We start from the raw sequence: 21659 nt of genomic DNA on the forward strand, positions 1-21659 counted from the left end.
CATTCCACACCATAACATTGTAAAAATTGTGAATGACACACTGTGAAATGACATTTCTAACATCTCTCAGCCAGTGATGCCAAGAGCAATACACTGGACACTGTGGTGTAACTTTCTGGCTTTTATATACATTTTTATAGCATTTTAATAACATATTATATTAATAACATATATATTAATATTAATATATTTTATAACATTTTCCAAACTGCTGGTGTATATCCTACGTGGGCCCCACATGGTCCCTCAAAATGCCCATTGGATAATCCGGCCTTGTGCAAAATCTTGACATTTCTATATTACTGTTTACTTTGAATTCCTATTAAAGTCACCATGTAGCTACCAGTTGACTGGTTAAATAGTAAACTAATATTTCAAATAGTCTTCAAAATTAGAATCTTTACTATTTTTTTTCCTTTCAGCACACATTTGAGCCCTCTTCTAAATAATTTGCAGAGCATATTATAGACCATTTTCAATAAAACCATCTTATTGCAAAGACTAAAAAATCTATATCAAAAGGTTGCTTTGGAAGACTCATTGTATGAACTACAGTGAGGCAAACCATGCAAACACACACACTGTATTTATAAAATATATAAAAAGCTATGGAAGGAGAACTGAGCCCTACTATGATTTTTTTTCTATCATGTTCAAAATGCAGTGCTGAATAATGACAAGAAGCACAAATGGATTTTCATCACATTTTATCATATATGGTCATGAGTGGATTGAAAGAGCCAGTTATGCAGCAGTATACAGAGTTCAAATTGTATTTTCTTTTTTTTAAAAAAGAGACAAACTTAAAAAAAAAGAGAAAATTGCACTCAGCTTTACAATACCTTTAGAAAGTAAGCCATCTAAAATGAACAATAACAACAATAATCATAATAGCAGTCAACATAATAGTCTAACCACTGAAAGCAGAGGATGATTGTGTAGTCTGAATTCTATGATAACTCCTTACTAAGATCAACTGCGGGGCATCACATCATACTGTTATTCACAGCCTTATTCAAATGTGGAATTGGGACCAAAAAAAGCAGCAGAGATATAACCAGGCCAATTCATTTCACTTTTCTATAGGAAAACAACTGCTGCTAAACAGTTATCCTTCAATCTGCCAGAAACAAAACTATCGGCCCTTTAACTGGTGAAAACTATTTACTTTCTACCCTAAACCCAAAACATGCCATATTCAAAATTAAAGGTGGCAAAACTGGACACCAAACAAATCACCTTTTTTTTCCATCTGTAAGAGACTATTATAATAAAGATTATGCATTTTCCCTTAACATGAAGTAACTATAATTACAGCCTACCTCAAGGATTATTTTATGCTTCGTTCTTCTAAGTTTTTTTTCAGTAAGGTATGATCAAGTATAACACTAGAAAAATAACTGGCCATGTGATTGCTTAATCGGACTTGTTATTGATAAGTGGAGGCAAAATACAATTCAGACTGCAGAATAATAAGGATGAATGAGAGAAAGGTCATGTACAAGAGGTGAAAGTGCATTTAACATATTTACTCTGGGAACTCTAGGCTGCTGAGCTGGATTTAATATTTAAATGAACGAATAGTGGAGGTCTCAGAAAGGTGAGTCATAGTTGAAGGGGATCAGATTTCCCTTTGGCTGTTCCCATAGACACTCTCATCACTGTAGGCAATGTAGAGGAAAAAATCCTCTTCATGATGCTCCTGAGAATAATGGGAAGAAAAATTATGGATGATATTAAAAATACCCATAGAGACTTGCTTTAATATAAGTAGAACCAGGAAATCACGCTTATAACATGACATGTGAGAGCAAATTAAACAGAGTTAGATTCTTACCTGGTACAACAGTCCCATGGTAGCTGAAGTGGGTGGAATGACATTGTTTACAAAGAAGAAGAGAGCATCCTCAGCCCGCAAGTGGATTCTTTTCCGGATGAGGAAATAAAACTGGCCCACTGATGAAAGAGAGTGTATTTAGTTGCAGAACACTTAAACATAGTCAATTAATGTTTCTTAAACGCTGATAACAAACTGCAATTACTGCAATAATTACCTGTCAAGTCGGATGGGACAAGATATTTCTTCTTGTCCAGATCTCCTATTCTCGCTTTAGGAGCCTTCTCCACAATAACCTCAAGAAAATAAGAATTAAGGGATTAAAAAAAAAAAAAAAAAAAAAAAAGTTCATATTTTTATTATTTATATATATATATATATATATATATATATATATATATATATATATACACACACACAATATTTTAACAAAACAAAGGCTATTTGTATGGATTATAAGAAGTTTGATTGCATGATTCACCTTTAGCAAAAAAGGGATCTGAAAATAAATAAATGTCACCTAAGCATGAAAACCAAAAAGTGACTTGATTTAAACAGCATTAGAATTAACCAACCTAGAAAGAAAGAAAGAAAAAAAAAAAAGCATTTTAATGGTAATAATAACAACTGGTGCTTAGTATGGGGTTGACGGAAACATAATGAAAGTATTCTGACTATCTCCTTTAGGCGTTTTCATATTTCCACTGCCAAGTAAATTGTGTTGACAACAATCATCCATGACTGACAACAGCTGTGAAAAAAAAAGGTGACGACACTCTGGAAAAAAAATGATTTGTCAGTCAAAAGTCACAAAACCCCGCAAAGGGCAGGTGAGGCTGTGACCCAGACAGTCTTGTTCAGTCAGTTTGAGCTGTAGTTAGTCACAGACTGTGGACTATAACACCTTCATTAGTTGAAACGGCGTAAACAAGTGCCCCGTTTATTGACTACAACTGTTATAAGGAGCGTTTTAACACCAAGGCTAAAATAATACAAAGCTACGAGTCTTTTAATGTCACTATCGGTAATATTGTGCATTATTATATGATAAAAGATGACTGATAAAATGTTTCAGTACACATAGAGCGATGTTCTGACGTCGGCCTGTGCAACACGGCCGCAATTCATGTTCAACCTCTATCGCTGTTAGCGATCTGCTATACTGTTTACCAACGTGGCAATCACCAAGTATTAGAATAACTACGCATGATATCAACTAGGGTTAATTTCTTTTATACTTTAGGCCCCTTTAATTGATATTACAGTCACGAAACTATCCTTAAAACGCCCAAGCTTCGAGTCAGAAATCAGTTAGCCTAGCCAAGCTAGCGTAGGTACTCACTGGAACCCTGTCCGGATACTTCTTCCTTATTTTTTCACCCTCGGACCGCCTTTTCTCGAATGGATGCTCCTCTTTGTATTGAAACTTCATCGTTAAAAGAGATGACAGACAACAAAGTCGGTCACTCCGGAGTAGAACGACAACTGTTTGTTAGAGGAAGGACTCAAATCGCTGACACACTAACACAGACGACGCTAGCTAGCTTCAGCTTGCTACAGCTGTTTTCCTAGTGCGATGCAGCGGAAGGATACAATAACAACATGACGTAGATAGAGTCTAGTTCGTAGGGTGTAGCTCACTCCATTTCAGATTAGAAAACTTCGATGTTTATTCGGGTTTAATTAATATGTTTTCACACAAGATATATTTTAAGAGTTTAAATGTTTATGAATAAGATTTCTCCTGGGAACTATTTTATTTTTATCAACAGCTGCGCAAAAAGACGTGGGGCAGGGCATCGAGGAGGTATCTGTCCTTGTCATATGACCGCGGCCCAGCAGCAGGAGCGGAAAAGAAATTCCCAAGCAAGCGATATTCAGCAGTACTTATGCTTTTACGACAATTTAAAGTAATAAATCAGTACATCTTAGAAAATATAAGGTAACAGGCAGTTGGTCAGGTAATCGTGTATTGGTTTATTTTGTCTTGGCAACACTAAAGTTTCCCTTAAGTTTCTAACACTTGAATAATAACAACTACAATAATAATTATAATAAATAAATAAATAAATAAAAAGTTTAATCAAATCTGTGAGTTTGATCATACTCAAGTTACATCTGGATTAAGATGTAATTAGAACAAAGGCTCACATATAATCGTTACCAACACTTTACTTAAAAAAGTGTATTGCTCTGTAGTATTGTCAATGTAAATGTAAAGTCCAACAAATATTAGTAATAAACATAATTTGCAGTAACTGTGAAAATGCATATACTTAATTTTAAATCCCCAGTGTTGATGGAAAAATAGGGAATTATTAAATACTTATTTTAATTATTTAGTCTTCATCCCAAGTTTATTTCTCTTATGAAACATTATGCTTCACCTATTTATTGTGCAAACGACAAACAGCTCAATGAGTCACTCAGCATTCTCATGTGACATTCCTGTGTTTTAAAGTCATGTGATGCTATTGTAAAGTGATAAGTAGGTAATAGGTAATGATAGGTAGTAAATAAATTTGAAGAAAAATGGTCCCTGATTTGTTGTAGAAACTTTGACAGTTTTAAGAGTTAAAAGTATTTAAATCAAACAAGAAAATTGACCTCGTGAAGTTGGTACCATTTATCAAATCAGACATTGATTTGGAAAGTTTGAACCTGAATGCTTGGGTGTCTGTCAATACAAAACTTGTCTTTTGCACATGAAGGATTTTTATATGGATGGCAGGTGTAATTCAAATCAATTACATGATAATGAAAGAAAAAAAGACAGTAGATTTAGGTTTACCTTCCACCATCATTTCTTACATTTCTACAGTATTTCTGCTCTGCTGAGGCCCTCTTCACCTGACCATTTTCAGAAATATTGACTTAAACTGCTGATGTGATCTTAAAGAAACTTATCGACAAGCCTAACTCAGCAAGTTGTTGTCTCCAGCTGTCATTTGGTCATCCTCAATAATAGTTAGGTTAAAATGCTGGTACGTCACACTTATCTGTTATGCTGCATTTATCATTCAGACTGAATACTATTTCAATTGCTCAATCACCAGTAGTCGATTAAACAAGTTAGTTTTGAAAATTTTTTTCCCCAAACAGGCAAACATTCCTGATAAGGAAAGGTAGCAAACCTTAAACCATTTGCCCGAGGAAGAGACAGGTAGAAAAGGACAATGGACATAATCAGTTATTTTTCCCTTCTTATAAAGACAAAGTTAAATTTAATGATGCTGAAAAGGGGGCATAACACCTTTAATTTTGCTTTAAAACCAGAATTATAATTGTCATGTAGTTAAGAAAAAAACAAAAAAAACAGAGTAAATTATTTATTGACTTAACCTAAAACAGTTGTCATAATGCACTTCCTACATCACACTAATGTATAACATTCAGTTCAGATACATCCACCTATCAGCAACTCCAACGTCTGAGGTTGCATTTATTGATATCAGAACTTACCTTCGTCATAACAGGGCGATCACATCGAGCCTATTGACTTGAACAGATATTATTGGTATTGAGAAAACTCATGAAAATACATGAGTGCAGCTGAATACATAAAGATTGGGAAAAATACAAAGTTTCAATAATCAACCTCACAGGCAACATCCATATGTGGATAAAAATAAAAAAAAAATCAAGCATGATTGAAATGTGCAGTATATCTGCATAACACCCTTACGTGAGATCATTTTGTCAACACAAAATACCAAAATACAGGATTCAATGTGAAACTCCTATTCATTTGTTTGCCTTCATTTAAAGCTGTAAAAGGACGAGAAGTCTCAAAAGTAGCTTGTTTCCTCATCAATGAATGAATGTGAAGTACAATGGTGGTGCAGTTTCCTTTTTAACCACATGGTGGCAGCAGATCACAGAAACTGAATTCCTGATTCTCTGCTAAAAGTGAAGTTAGTGACTTGACAAGCTGCAAATTGTTATTGGCTAAATAAGAAGTGAAAGACTGCAGGATTATTAGCATTTAAAGAAAACAAGCTGAATAGTAACTGGTCGATACTGACAAGTGTTTTATTAGTAACACAGACATGGAGACAGAGCCGATAAGAAGCCGCTGTGAGCCTTAACGAGACCGACATTGTTCAGAAGGCATTTAAAGATAGAGGGTCTTATAGCTGAACCCATACAGTAAAAGAGAGGGGGTGAAAACAGAGCAGAGGTTTGCAAATATGAGTCAAATAGAAAACAAACTGCAACAAAACAGGGGGACAAAATAAGTGCAATTCCTATTAGATGAAATCAGGATGGCATCAAATGTCAGAGGGAGAGCAAAATGTCATGTATGAAGAAGTCATTCTATAATATTATCATGGTAACAGAGAAACAATCAGATATGGAAAGACGGCACGGCAGTCCACATATCAATGCAAGCCATTCTCTTTTTTTTTTTTTTTTTCCTCATAACTTTTACGTCTTATCACAGAGTCCCATCAGGAGCTTTGGGGACAACAGTTCTGGTGATGGCTTGGGGGAAAAAAAAAACGGTCTGTTGGAAAAAAAAAAAAAAAAAAGACTGATTTGTTGCAAGCAAACGTCCATCAATTTCTTTATTTAAATCAATCCATATTTGCTGTACGGAAATAGGGGGAAAAAAACCCAACAACTCAAAAATAAACAAATCACTGCACGGGCAAGAAGTTAATCCAAAAGCGGGTAGTTTTTCATTTGTTCTGAAAGGGCAAAACAGTAAGTTGATAAGTTGTCTGCTCAAGTGCAATGATGATGATGGTGAAGAGGAAGAAAAGATTTAGAATAGTCTTTGATGCTTTGCTGATCCCTCCTCTTCTTCCACCTTCCAATCTTCAAAAAAGTTTAAAAAGGACTAATGAATTCGGCAAACGCATCCAACTTGTACACAAGCGCACCTCCATACGCACAGTCAGTATCAGGAGCTGTAAGGCAGAGAGGCTCCATTTTTTGTTTTGGGGAGAAAAAAAAAATACAAATAAAGAATAAAGGAGGAAATCAAAGAAGAGATAGAGAGAAAAAAAACTAAATAAGCTGGCTACCTCTACCCCCCAGTAGTTCTTTTTGGGTTCTGGTGATCCCGTACTGTTCATTCCGAGTAAGGCGGTCACCCTGACCCTCATTTCCTCTGAACCCATCAAAGAGGCTCAGAGAGGGCTAGTGAGTCGTCTGTGTGGGAATGGAGGGCAAGATGGAGGCCAGCAAAGAGGAGTCATTAAGCCCCACCCTTCCAAATTCAGCCAATCACCAGAGCCGATGCTGGTGGAGGTTTCGACTGAGGACGGAACGAACATCAGCAGTGAACCTACGAAACAGGAAGAACAATTTGACTTCTCTACTGCCTTAGTCAGACACTTCCAAAACAGGCTAACTTAATTCAATATTTTACTTTATTTTATGTTTTGCTAAATGTGGCAGAGAATGCTTTGATTTTAACATAACTACCATATTTTTTAAAATGAAAAATAATGAAAAAAGTTGAGTTATTGAGCATAAAATGAAAAAGGTCATCAGAATTCAGTTGGAGGTACAGGTAGCTTTAAAATGGAAATCAGCTGTGGCTTTTGCTCAAACCCTTGAAATGACTACATATCAAAATAAAGTTTTGCATGAGACTTAAAAATTAAACAATATAAGCCAAGTTGTCAAGTGTTTGCCTGTTCCAATTGCTTTCGCGCCAACTTTTATATTTAAAATGACTGTTACCTTAATGCATCCAGCATAGGCAGCAAGTTAAGAAGTGCTGTGTCACTAGGGTCGCTGAACCAGGACTTGATGGGTATTGCATTGTCTGGAGGACAAAAAAAACAGTGGGTCAGTTGTGTCAGAGAAATCATGCAAACAAAAAATCTAAGCTGCATGGCTCAAGGTCAGATGTTTACACAGGCTGAAATATGAACCAGTTTTTTCCATACTCGGAAAGTTACTAAATTGTTTTTTGCTGGGTCTTTGATTCAGATTTTTCAGAATTATAGACTGAAAACAAACAAATAAAAGAAAACAACAGAAGGCAAAAAAGATGTCAATGTTGGAACTAATACTTTGCTCCGACATTCCCTGGAATCAGAACCAACTCTGATTGTGCACTAAAGTGGTTTCATGATATTATAGACTTCAACAAATCACACAAAGCATTCTACTGGCTCCAACTTACTCCTTGGGAGATACACTATTCACAAAAAGTTAGGGATATTCAGCTTTTGGGTGAAATTTCACAACAAGCCTAAAATGCATTCAAACCTGTACAGGTGAACTTAATGTGATCTTCTCTAAGCTTTTAAATGCACATGTCCAACTGTTAAATGTTTCAATAAATTTTGCACAAGTTGCTGTTCTCTAACAAGGAGCTTAACAGCAAAAATCACGGCAGGTGTGTGATCCTTGAATTGACCAATAAATGTCCTGGTTCAATTAGAGCTGGTGTTTAAACAGTTGTCCGCATCATGCTGTTCACATTTTGACATCATGAGACCAAGACGACACCTAACAATGGAACAACAGTCCCTTGCCAATGCGATGCTTCAAACAGGACGTTCTCAGACAGAAGTGGCCACTGAGCTTGGAGTGTCACAGAGTGTCATCAGCAGGTTGCAACAGAGATATCGAGAGACTGGAAGAGTCACAGAAAGACCTAGAAGTGGACGTCCTTTGGCCACATCCCGTGCTGATGACCGCTACATTGTGAACACTGCCCTGAGAAACCGGATGATGAATGCCACTCAACTCCAGGCACGTTTAAGAGAGGTGAGAGGCACCCAAGTGTCACGTCAGACCATTCGAAACCGTTTCCATCAGCGTGGTCTGCGTGCTAGACGACCTGCACGGGTACCTGACCACACCACCAGGCACAGGCATCATCGTCTTGCATGGGCCAGGGAGCATTTACGCTGGACGAGGAACCAGTGGGCCTCAGTGCTGTTCTCTGATGAAAGTCGATTCACACTGAGCAGAAATGATGGCCGGCAACGATGTTGGAGATGTCAGGGAGAGCGCTATGCATCAGCCACTGTTGTCACCAGGCGAGCTTTTGGTGGTGGCGGTGTTACAGTGTGGGCAGGGGTGTCCACTTGGTACAGAACTGCCCTACACTTTGTGAATGGTACAGTGACAAGCCCATACTACCTGAATAACATCATTAATCCAGTGATTGTGCCCCTACATGAACAGCACAGGCCTAATTTCATCTTCATGGACGACAATGCTCCTGCTCATCGAGGCCGCATCATCAGGGAACGGCTGTTGGAGACTGGTGTACCTCAAATGGAATGGCCTGCACTCTCTCCAGACCTGAATCCCATTGAAAACCTGTGGGATCAGCTGAGCCGTCGTGTAGAGGCTCGAAACCCTGCACCCCAGAACCTCAATGACCTGAGGGCTGCCCTTCAAGAAGAGTGGGATGCCATGCCTCAGCAGGCAATAAGTTGCCTTGTGAACAGCATGAGACGTCGTTGTCAGGCTGTAATTGATGCTCAAGGGCACATGACGAGATATTGAGACGTTCAAATTTTTTGTTGTGGTGTAACTACCATTGTTGTTACCTTTTGTGTTGAATGAATTTTTTGAGATGAGGAAATCAGTAGTGCATCCTTCTACTTAAATGTCTTACTTTTATGATATTATATCACTGTAGCATGAACATATTGCATTTTCCATAAATTTCACCTGAAAGCCAAATATCCCTAACTTTTTGTGAGTAGTGTAAGTACATAAAAATGTCTTTAAGCTACTTGAGTGATTTTGTTACATGATACTGATATTATTTTTTTAAGAAAAAGTTCAGACTTTATTAAAGCAGTGTATTATTGCATTATTCGACCAAACTGAGCTGCTTTTCAATCACAACACAACATCACTGGCAGACAGAAGAAATGAACTGTGAATACAAGCAATGTTTCTGGGAATTCATAAAGTTAAAAATATACTTCCCTCTCACTGTTTTTACAAAACCATACAAAAAAGTATTTACATTTTTTTTAAGCTTACAGCATGTGTGGAGTCAGCTAATATGTCAAACTTTTTTGGCCAAGTGCAAACTTGACATATCTAACTTTCAACTTCAAAGCTTAGATTTTATGTGATTTAGGTTGGGCCAGCATGTTTACAAGCATTTTAACAGTCCAGCTGGAGTTGGACTCGCACAATAATCAGTTTTTTTGTTTCCTTTTCTGTTTTAAGGTTATATAAACATCATTAGTGTAAAACATAACTGGACGAGTCAGAACTGGAGTAATTTATGATGGTGTGAAGCCTTACCTGGATGGCTACGGTAAGCACCAGGCGAGTTGTCCAGAATAACAATACTGGACAGGTCATCATGTACTACAGACAGATCTTTAATATAACTACCTAGATCCAATGTACAATGCTGGGAAAAGAAAGAAAGAAAGTTATTGGCACTAGCAAAAGAAAAGAAAAGATAATATAATACAAAATAAAATAAAACAAAACACATTGAGTAAAGTAGTACCTGTCTGTAGTATCTGCGTTTAAGGATGTTCCTGTTGTTATCCAGCTTGTCTGCAACTGCTGAGCCATAAATCTCCATACTGGCTGTGAAAACCACCAGCTCATACCACTGGCTCACCTGTGTACAGAGAGTGTTTAGGTACGCAGCAGCAGACGTAAACCAGTTGAAAGTCTGTGTTTAATAAGTCAAGAGGGAACCTTATACAAAACAAATATTAGTTTGACTTCATGGAGTGTGACAATGCAGCACAACTTAGAAAGGATGGAAGGTAACCTGACCTGAGCAGTAATGTTTGTGTGCTTTAATTTTTATAACCATGTTACAGTAAAAACACTAACAGTAAATAGAAGGACACTCACCACTTCTAAAAAGAAGTCAACATGTGGCCTTTTATGTACAAAGAATCTGACTGGATGCTTATCAATGACGACCTGAGAAGGAGAGTAAACAGATTAAATTAATTTGGGCAAGAACAGCATTGTACTGTAGGTATACATATATAAATATATGACTTCACATACTTTGAGGATAAAATCTGGTGGAGTCCCAGGTCTCACTGTGGGCCTGAGAACCCCATCGTGGTGAGAGTGAATCAGTGTCTCATCCAGATCCAGAACCAGAATCTTCCTCTTTACTGCATCTGGGATGTATTAAATAACATGAACACTTGTAAAACTTTGTTAACACAAAACAAAGAATATAAAAGAATTTATATCACATATGAAAACATTTACAAGTAATCAAAGCCCAGATGCATTAACTAACAACATGTGCAAAGTAAAAAATGAGATTTTATTGTCACAATCCAACATTCATGATTGTATCGGGGAGCACTAGTGGATGTGATGTATTTTAACTTTAGATCTGAAGTTATTATTCATGCAAAACATTTAATGTAGGTTTTTAGACAACTTGCACTGCCACTCAGATTACATCTTTGTCAGGGCTTGCTTGTATCAGCTAAACAATAGCACATTCTGTACATTATTACATCCTGGCTTGTGGTCCAGACCTGCCTGCTATTCAGGGATGTCAACCAGACTATACATCAAAGGAATACTTTAAAAGGAATACATACTTTTGTCTGAAAATTATGATGGAGCACATGATCTCAACAACCAATAGAGTATGTAAGATGCATTTTCTTTTTCAAGTCTTTCAGACATTCTTTAGCACCAATTTACCTTTTGGTTTAACTATAAACTGAGAGTTTTCATAAAATCAAGGGTGCACCACATTAACCTGCTCACACAGATGTGATTTATGCATTTTGTAGACATAGTGTACATTGACTCAGAAAAGTCCCTTTATGAGCTTGGAAGAGCCTGAAGCTTTACTATACTGGTATATAACATACATCACCTACAACTTAGTCAACCAAGAATGACAAAGCAAAGAATGCAGATCTTTCTACACCTATAACAGTGTCAAGAAATAAGCTGATCTATTTATTTTTCTATTGTCAGTAGAAGCGTATTTACCCTTACTGCTCTGCAGGCTATAGTTTAGCCAGAACCAGTCCAACAACTACCACTACCTCTGATGGGGCAGGCCTGTAACTATGACAACAACAGGGGATAGCATTACACTGTTCCAAGGCTGCATTGGACTTCTGTTTCTGATGACCAAGAATTTGAGATAATCAAGCAAAATAATTATTCACAACTTGACCATGGACGTCCACCCCAGACAGTAGGACTTGGAGTGGGTTGCTATCTATCGAGGAAAAATAAAGAAAAGAAAAGAAAAAGAAAGTACAATCAGTTTGATTTCTTTTTGGTCTGTGACAGGGGTGGCCGGCTCCAGTTCTCAAGAGCTGCAGACCTGCAAGTGTTTGGAGTTTTCCTGCTGCAACACACCTGACTCAAATCAATGGGTAATTAACAGACTTGTGCATGAGTTTGATGCGCAAGTCTATTAATTAAGTCTGATGGGTGTCAGGTGTGTCGCAGGAGGGAAACTCCAAACACTTGCAGGTTGCAGCTCTTAAGGACCAGAGTTGGCCACCCAAGCTTTATGGCCTGTTGTTATTAGTGTAAGAACATCCATGAAAGACATTAAAATCTCTGATCAAAGATTCTTAAATAAATCAAAATTAGGTATAAATACAGTTATGCACCCCTATTTTAATGGACTGTATCTGCAGATACATATAATGTGGGAGAGGGAGATTTCAAGGGAAAAATAATAATTTCAAACTCAAACTTGCACATCTATTAATATAATTCACAGTTTAATGTTTTCTTTTATGCTGTAAAATTAAAATATATGATGAGATGCAAAACTATGATGACGTTTGGTGTATAAAACAACTGAATAAGTTTCAGACAAAGTCTATATTCAATGTAAATACCAATGAAAAACTTTATACATTTTATTTAAAGTATTAATCACTAAAGACAAAAGTTGTCAGAAATATATAAGAGACATTCCTTTCTTGTGGCCCTTTATAAATACAAACAATTTAAACACTGTAGGGAAAAAAAAGGCCTTCATGCTTTCTGCAGTCATTGTGTGCTTTGAACACAAGTCATCCAGAACAAGTTTTGAGCGAGAGCGCACTTTCTGATCATGTATGAAAGGGGCGGGGCCATAGAGGGAACAGATCTCAAACACAGCTAGACTGTCAGACTTCTTACATCACGATCAAATTTGGTTTATAAAGCAGTTTTCATACAAAAAGTAGCACAAAGTGCTTTACATGAAAACATCATGAGAAACTGTTCATTACCAGAAGCCAGCCCTTTCAAGACCACAGAAGCTGCCACCACTGAATATCCCCCAGATGAGGACAAGTAGAGGTCCGGCACCACAGCCATAGGGCTGCGCTGTAGGACTCCCGCCATCGAAACAAGGGCGATCACAATGGCAACAGATTGAGGGGTCATAGCCCCTTTAATGAAGAACCCCCGTGAGAAAAAACACTGGAGTGTAAAATGTTACACAATAAGCCCAGTAGTGAAAATCAATGCTGTGTCTCTTGAGGACATCTCCAAGTGGCAAGATCCACATACGTGTGATGGTGCCCACACATTATGAGCATACGTTTGGCAGGCAGTGAGGCCACGGGTGTTGATGCAAAATAATGTGTTGTGTGCGCCAGGTGCAAAATTTACTTGATTGCTATAGCCTCTAGAACAGGGTTCACCTTTATGGCACTGAGTGCCAGACTGAAATTTTCTTCTCAATAAGTGTGCCATCAACCATAACACAAAGTGAAATTACGACATACAACATTTCCAACATATCTGGCATTTTATTCCATCTATATAGAGCACGTTCAATCATTTTGTGAGATATTTTTTATGGAACTCAAAAAAAAAAAAAAAAAAAAACTTCCATAAACATATTGTACTGCAAAGAGAGGCCAAACCAAGACCAAAGTGCAACTTTATCCATATCAAAACAAAGCAGCCATAACAGTAGGCTACTATCTGAATCATTACACAACAAAATAGTCACATAAACATTACAAAGAAATGAACAAACATTTTAAACTAAACCAAGTGTAGGCTGAGGCAAAAGCAAATTAACAGGTGCCTACCAGACAGTCAGTGTGATCCCTGGCCCTGCATTTCTTGGCTGAGCTCTGTGATCTGGGGGTTGTAGCTAGTTACTTTGAGTTGCAAACAGGCCTCAGAATGCTCCGTTGTTAACCGACTGCGGGTGGGGCTCAGCACATGTTTCATGTCTGAAAACACCTGCTCACAGAGATATGTAGATCCAAAGACTGACAGCAGCGCCAGTGCAATGGCCCGGAGACAGTTGAATTTCTCAGATACAGATGCCCAGCAGGTGAGAATGTGGGCTCCATGATCTTGCACTGGTGTGGCTTCTAACTGTCGTCTGAGCTCTGCAAACTTTGTCACCCAAAGAGTTGAACTCTTCAACTCAATCAGCTGCATTTCCATGTCCTTTGTATCCATCCAGTCAATCAAAGCAGCATCCAATTCATGTCCATCAAAGTTGTCGGGCTTGATCAAGAAAGAGAACATTGGTCCGTACTTTTTAAAATCCACATATCGCGTTGGGAACTCGGCCTCCAGCTCATGCATGTATGTAGCAATGTCAGTGGTCCTGATGTTGCAGTGTGAGGACAACTCTTTCGGGTGTCGGAAGTAGCGGAAAGTGGAGGTAGAAATGTCATCTGAAAATACTTAGTTTACCGACAAAAGCCGCCCATGTCTCGAACATGTCCAAAACAGTTTGTCCTGCACCCTGCAGTTTGAAATTGAGCCCGTTTAGGTGTCCTGTAATGTCTGCGAGAAACATCAGTTTCACAATCCACTTCTCGTTTTCCAGTTCTGGATACGTTTGGCCCTTTTCAGCCAGAAAGGCCTTAATAGCGTCAAAGCAGCTGACAAATCGCTCCAGAACTTTCCCGCAGCTCAACCATCTCACAGCTGAGTGGAGAGGGAGATCTGTGTATGCGCTGTCCAGCTCCTCCAGCAGGGACTGAAATTGTCTGTGCATCAGCGCGGATCGCTTCACTATGAAGTTAATAATCTTTGCAACCGTGGCCACAACTTCATTGAGATCCGAATTTGATATTTTTGCACACAGATTTTCTTGATGTATTATGCAGTGGAGTTTCATGATGGGATGGCCAACTTTTTCTTCAATCAGTTTGACAGCTCCTCTTTGTCTCCCAACCATGGCGGGTGCACCATCTGTGGTCACTGCAAACTCTTTCCCGATATTAATGCTTTGAGGGAGCTAGCTTGTTTCTCGTACCTGGACACAGCACGTTTAATTGACTCTGCTTTATCTGCTTGATCTTTGAAATTCTTCTCGTGCTTTGTCTCAAAATGCCGCTTTACACTTGACGTTCGGCACACAACATTCTCACAACATAAAGTGCACACAGCATGGTCTTTTACATATACAAATCCAAACTCTTGTGTCCATGTAGGCTGGAATGCCCGAATTTTGGCTTTTTTTATCAGCCGGCATTGCCATTGTTGAAATCTGTAAAGAGCGTGGGTCTCTGGGAAGGGCGTGCGGGGCTACGGCTATAGCACTGAGGGGAATGTGGGCGTGTTCTGTCACTCAAATCCAGGCAATCAGGCCATACCTGAAGAAATCTTCATAACACTGAGAGGCGTCAGCGTGCCAGTGATTATGCCACGGGGTGCCACCTGTGGCACGAGTGCCAAAGGTTGCCGACCCCTGCTCTAGAGGTAACGAGCATGACCACGAGATCAGAGGTAAAGCCAATGGCATAGTTTTTAAGAGTGCCTTTCAGAACTTGTTCACAACTACCGGCATTTTTATAATTGTTCTTTTCAGCTGTACAGTGATAAACACTCATGCATAACAGAAATGCTGCTGTTATTGGCAGATTGGTCTTTTTACCCGTCCTAGTGCTGTTTACTTCCCCTACCAGTGACCTCCAGTATTGAACACTTTGGCCACATGGTGTATCATGCTTGCGTTTTTTTGCAGCGCGTACATACACGGACGTCGCTGAACATTGAAATGTATGCAGGCATACACTGCAAGCATGTATGCTTGCATACACCCCACACTTAACTTTAATCTTAAGTGTGATCAGTTTACGTATTTAACTGGTAACAAAAGGTGGTCCTAAACAGAAGATTTTAACAACGGAAGTAGGGTCTTCATGCTTTGGCTTTCCCTTGAAACTCTTGCTGTAACTTCCGCGAACCAGCCTGGGCTGCACTCAGTGTTGTTGTTTATGTCAGGCAGTCACTCTTATGTGTGGGAAATCTATTTGGCTCCTTATAGTACTGAAAAATCCTAACAGGAATACATGTACCATTACATGCCTTGCAGACACCAATTCATACCAATGACTACAGCAGTTATCATGTGATGTACGAGGGACTTAGTGGTTTTTTTACCCTTATAAACAGGGTTTAAGTTAATATGTTTTTTCTTTTGTGTAAAGAGATTACACTAAGATGAATGTTAATTAAAACATCTTGGGAAAAGCTTTTAATTTACACTTTGTCATATGTTAATGAAAGAAATATACAATTAACAGGTTAGGTTGACTTAAAAATGCTTTTCTGGGGGGTTGGAGGAGTGAGGGTTTAATGGATTTTGAGCAGAAGTCCATCTAACTCCATGTGATACTTTTTGACCGTGTTGCTTCAATCCTGCATTCAGTTGTCAATACCAACATATCAGATAAATGAATGTAAAGCGATCGCTCGTTCAGTTGAGACTGGATCTGGATTTCTAGCTGAGGAAACTGGAGTGAGTGAGAGCCAAGTCAAGTAGAACTGAAATACAATCCTTCCTCTAAGTCAAGTGTGTGCTGTTGAACGAGCTCTCAACTGACAGAAAGGAAGTTCATTCAGGCCACCACACACACGCACACACATTAATCTGTGCTAGCGCTGCCTATAACATGAGCATTTCCCCTCCATTACTACGCCATAAATATGTCATGCTGGATCAAAACTCCTGGCAGGAAACTTAAGTTTTACATTTTCAGACAAAATGCCAATATTCCAATGGGACTCTGAAATCAGCCTGAAACTTCTTAAACAAATGTATCTCATAGAAGAACAGCTATTATTTAGCAGTGGTTTACCTGCAACTCTTACACTGTACAACTGAGTTATAGGGACTGAGAAATACTGTGGTGTGCAGTCTAATTTCTAATGTCAAATAAGGATGGCATTATTCTGCATTGATACTGCACTCCTCTCTATAAACTTGTCAATGCAAAATCAATTGTGAGTGCAATCTATTAGCATGCTTCATTAACAGGCCATCCTCTCAGCCCTCTGCATTTATAGCTGTGCAACAGGACAACGCTTCCTTTAAAGTGCTATTTATATCTCAGGGAAATTCAGGTATACTAACACAGTCGTTCTTGTTTTTCTAAATATTTAGCTCTTGACTGTGATGACAAACTAATGTAATTTCCTCATCAATTGTGGAGTCCAGCTGAAACAGATAACTTATAAGCAAAGTCATTCATTGTTGATTTGTTATTGAAAAGTCAAAGAACGAAACAACTGAGCACTGTAAAACAACAAAAAAAGAAAATACAATATAACTAGTTTAAATCTGTCCATCTCATCTACTTTACAGTTATAAACCAAACTCATGACACACAGGTGAGTTTGTTCCAGCGAGTCTCGAGTCTCCTTATGAGGACAATATAAACAAGACCCCAAAACATGAATTCAGTCTGATTTTGGTGGTCACATAGTTTTTTGTGAGGAAGTTGTGTAGGTCACAACTTCCTTGACTCATATTTACACACTACAAAAAAGTTTGCTACAGTGTCACCCTACTATGTTATCAAAACTAAGACAATGCTAAATTCCCTAAACTTTTGAACTGCTGTTTAAAAGCTTCACAGCTTCCTACATGATCCTGGATGTTTGAGCAGAGTTTGTAATATTATATAAGACAATGTGTACTCACTGAGTCTGTTTCTGGAGACAGGTGACAGGGGCAAAGTGTCGTATCGCACCGTCTGATACTGGATTATCTGAAAAGGAACAAGGCATATGAGACTCACAGTCTTCTACAGGAAAGAACAGTTACATCAACAGAGCACATACAAAATAGTAAAACTACTGTAAGTTTTAAAGTATGATTATAATTGACAAGTGCTCTTTAGCATCTGAAATTGTTTGCTCCTGAGCACTTGTATATCTACTTTCAAGAGAGCAATTGTGCTTTTAATCGAGAAAAAAACTGTATTACTGGTTTGATGATAACAATAATAATTATAATAATGAATATGTGGATTTTTGTTGTCAAATCTTAAGATTTATAAGTGAAAATTGTCTGTGATCAAAATGAATTGAATCAGAGGTGAGGTTACTTCTGTAAAGGTCTTATAAACACTCAAGTATTGCTATAATTCTGCTGCTTACAACAAATAACTTGGTGAATGAAGACACTGTAACGACATGAAGCTGCTTCATTCATTCAGCTCTGTAGCTTCACCGTAACTTTCTCACCCTGCTCCAATCCAAAACACCACTCTTGCCCAGGGGCTCTGCGCTTTCCCTCACGGGGTTATTTTTGTCCCCTGCCAGCTGTCGGTGGGTGTCAGTGGAGTATGAGACACATACAGAAAGGATAACTGGCAGGGTGACTTTGGCTGAGAGTGAGCCGCTTGGTCCTTTATCAGTGGACAGGGCCTCCCTGTGTGTTCCCCTCCCTCTGCTGCCTGGCAGAAGAGCTTGGGGGAAGCCTACTGGAGGTGGCAGCAGCTGCTGGGCACCACAGGGGGACTTCACCTACAACTCTGCTCTCTGCAACTTCAACAACACCCATTTGGATCAGTGGGCTGCAAACTCAGATTGTGTCCTTTCTCTCCAGAGTAAATTTACAGTTACATTTTTAAACAGCTTTGCTCTCTTAAGCTGTGAAACAATTAAAATTGAGACAAAAAGAAGGCTCATGTAGCCTTTTACAGCCCTGACGTCATTTGATAATTCATCATGATTGATGAATAATTTTCTCAAAAATTTAGTTTACCCCTATGTTTTGGCCAAAAAAAAACAAAAACAAAAACATTGCTCAATAAAAATTTAACGATTTTTACTATAACAAAAAAAAGAACAAGGATGAAAAACTTCTCACAAACTAGTACATTTTTATAACTGGGACACTAGACTGGTTCTGGCACACTTGAATGAGCATTTTAATGAATTATTACTGAACTACTATGTTTCTTTTTTGTAGGTTTAATTCAAAGAAAAGGATCATTCAAGTTGGTTAAAGTTAGGAGTTTTGTGTAGATTTGTAGATCGTTTCCACACAAACAACCTTTGACTACACACAAATAAACACAATAATAATCAAATCCCTAACATAACTCATTTTAGTAAGGTTAATAAACAGTCATATTGTCATGTTGTTGACAGTACAGTAGCATAGCGTGCACAGGATTATGATCAGCTCCTAATGTTCATAATCCAATAAAGCTTTTATCAATCCACGTTTTTGGATCAGGATTCTATCTGTTGTTGCAAAACAGATTGTTAGACCAATAAAGCAAGCTATCCTACAAGTGAGCTTGCTGTATGAAAGTAAACATCAAATTTTTTTCATCATGCTTCAAACGTCTCAAATGTTTACTTAAGTCGTCACCTCCATTTTAATGCCTAGAACAAAATCCCTTTCTGGGTCATGACACTGCTCTAGTGCATCACAAACAACAGACTGTAAACAACAGAGCTAAACAGTTACTGAAAATGAGAAAAACAGAGGGAGAGAACAGTGCACTCTCTGTGCTGACATAATCCCTCTCACTTCAGCCATAGCATGTACTGAACTACTCATTCTCAGGGCCTGCTGACAACCTGCAAGTGTTAGTGCCACACAATAAACTGCAGGAAAACCTCGAGCAGCAAGATGATTACAACACAAAGGGCACTCCTCCAAGCTTTGTTAGTTTGATACACTGCAAAAGTCGAAGTCCACTCATGTTACACCACATATGCACGTCTATTAACAACTCTGTTACACCTGTGTGCATGTCTAAGTCACAAGCAGGTGCCTGCTGTCAGATTAAATGTCATGATCATCATGGAGATATTTTGGAACAATTGAAGGTGATCTGTTGGTTGGAGTTAATAGCTTCTAAAATTTAACAAAAATTAAAACCTAAATTTTGACTTTGCACTGTACTCGAAGATCCATTCAGTCACAATCTCACCACACAAAAACACCAAGTTAAGAGCTGAGACAATCAGTGTGATCAGACATAATCTACAAAGATTTTTATGATTTAAACTTTTTTTTTTTTTTTTTTTACTTTTGTGTTGATGTATTTCTTTCACACCACATGCTGATATTTATGGTGTAAATGCTTATTTAACCAACAGAAAATGAACTATGTTCTTTCTATTGAAAACAAGTGATCAATACATCAGTTAACAAACACTACAATATTGATGAGTTGTAGAATTCAGTGAATAATGAGAGTAGGATAGGTTTTAGCCATTTTGGTGCACTTTGGCATCCTGTCTGACATTTTATATAACTGTTCTGTTGTACACGTGTTTAGACCATTTTAACATTAATTTTAAACACTTTTAAAACCACAATTTACAGTACAGACCATCTGCTGGATGATAAACCACAAAAATCATCAAGAATAAAGCACACTACGAGACAAAAAAGACAGCTAAAGATTGTGTAAGAAATTCAAATTCATGAGGATCCATGCGAAAAAGAAAAGACTTGGCTCTCTTGTCAGATAAACTACAGTACAAAATACCCACATTGTTAAAGAAAACACTTCTCACCGTTCGTAGGTGCTTCCTGAGGATGTACATGATGAAGCCCCATATTCTGGACGTAACGCTGAGGAAAGTGCGGATGCCAAGTAGACACTGCCGGGTCTTCAGCATGTTGATGACCCCACAGCAACTCCACTTTAATTGTCACTTAATAACACGCTTTTGAGCGAAGTTGCTCTTGCAATTACAGAAGGAGCAGCTTGTTAACCAGGCAAAATCCCTCTTTAGCCTCAGCCACCAGACTAGCAATTCAAATTGTCAAGAGGCCAAGCAAACGTGTGAGTACCTCGCTCTGCACACTTGTGGCAAAAATTAGCATCCAATAAAGACCATTTGCATTGTAACAGTGACAGACAGGTATACAGATGGTAAAAAAAAAAAAAAAAAGAAAAAAAAAAAAGAAACACTGCTGCTGTGTGGAGCTTAGCACGCAGCTCGTTGACAGGCTAGCTATGAAGCTAGCTGTATGTGTACGAGCCTAAGCTAATAGCCACAAAGCTATCGCTAGCTCGGCAGGGTGACCACCTTGAACCTTGGACAAAAATGCCCCAAAAAAGCTATGGGGCCGTTCGTTGACAAACACCAATTCAACAAGATTTCAGTCTGTGCCGCATCTGAAGAGAGGCAGCTTTGCAAAAGTTCTCAAAAGTCTAACCGGTCCGGATAAAATCAGTTTGTAGTCCAGTGAAAATCCGGAATGAAACTGCGAGCCGCCATCGCCGCTTTGCCGTCACTTCCGCGACGAGCTCCGTGTTACGCGCAGCACGTCCACGTGGAAAGAAACAAACAGACATGGACGATCAACCTTTAGAAATTTGTTGGTTATCCACTTATCACACCACTTTCACTTTATTCTCGGACTATTTGGCATCGTTTAGTTTATGCATGTGCATTTTAATTCAAATATAACTTTTGGTCTTATAACAAATGAAAGCTATTTTTAATAGCTATTTAATTGGTGTAAGTCTATCTTAGAAAACTACTGCGATTTAGAGCAATTAAGCAATAAAACAGTAAAACAATGTCACCAAGCCCAGCTTAATGATTTTATTAAAAAAAGTGTGTGGGTTGTGACAAAATAAAACCAAACCATTGCTTCCTGTTATGCATATGCATGACAAGA

At 38.3% G+C, this 21659-nt stretch overlaps 2 protein-coding genes across 2 annotated transcripts; both read right to left on the bottom strand.

Annotated features, from left to right (window-relative positions):
* Positions 1-690: 690 nt before the first annotated feature.
* LOC306769162 (gamma-aminobutyric acid receptor-associated protein) lies at positions 691-3407 on the bottom strand. The gene is made up of 4 exons (XM_079257724.1): positions 3180-3407; positions 2055-2133; positions 1838-1956; positions 691-1702 (listed from the first exon to the last, which is right to left on the bottom strand). Exons 1-4 carry the CDS (start codon positions 3267-3269, stop codon positions 1622-1624), a joined length of 369 nt encoding a protein of 122 aa, XP_079113850.1. The 5' UTR covers positions 3270-3407; the 3' UTR covers positions 691-1621.
* Positions 3408-5204: 1797 nt separating this feature from the next.
* ctdnep1a (CTD nuclear envelope phosphatase 1a) lies at positions 5205-21132 on the bottom strand. Its single transcript, XM_079257659.1, has 8 exons — positions 20543-21132; positions 17700-17766; positions 10814-10932; positions 10652-10723; positions 10293-10409; positions 10079-10190; positions 7532-7616; positions 5205-7130 (listed from the first exon to the last, which is right to left on the bottom strand). Exons 1-8 carry the CDS (start codon positions 20645-20647, stop codon positions 7070-7072), a joined length of 738 nt encoding a protein of 245 aa, XP_079113785.1. The 5' UTR covers positions 20648-21132; the 3' UTR covers positions 5205-7069.
* Positions 21133-21659: the final 527 nt, after the last annotated feature.

This window comes from Telmatherina bonti, assembly GCF_933228915.1.
Source record: "Telmatherina bonti genome assembly, chromosome: 18".
In the NCBI taxonomy this organism is placed as follows: Eukaryota; Metazoa; Chordata; class Actinopteri; order Atheriniformes; family Telmatherinidae; genus Telmatherina; species Telmatherina bonti.

What these genes read in the sequence shown, in the direction of transcription:
- LOC306769162 (XM_079257724.1), bottom strand. Translation starts at nt 3,269, where the DNA reads ATGAAGTTTCAATACAAAGAGGAGCATCCATTCGAGAAAAGGCGGTCC. An exon ending in AGTATCCGGACAGGGTTCCA is followed by an intron (nt 2,134 to 3,179) that starts GTGAGTACCTAC and finishes TATTTTCTTGAG; the next exon opens with GTTATTGTGGAGAAGGCTCC. An exon ending in TGTCCCATCCGACTTGACAG is followed by an intron (nt 1,957 to 2,054) that starts GTAATTATTGCA and finishes CTCTTTCATCAG; the next exon opens with TGGGCCAGTTTTATTTCCTC.
- ctdnep1a (XM_079257659.1), bottom strand. Translation starts at nt 20,647, where the DNA reads ATGCTGAAGACCCGGCAGTGTCTACTTGGCATCCGCACTTTCCTCAGC. An exon ending in TCAGGAAGCACCTACGAACG is followed by an intron (nt 17,767 to 20,542) that starts GTGAGAAGTGTT and finishes GTTCCTTTTCAG; the next exon opens with ATAATCCAGTATCAGACGGT. An exon ending in CACCAGATTTTATCCTCAAA is followed by an intron (nt 10,724 to 10,813) that starts GTATGTGAAGTC and finishes TCTCCTTCTCAG; the next exon opens with GTCGTCATTGATAAGCATCC.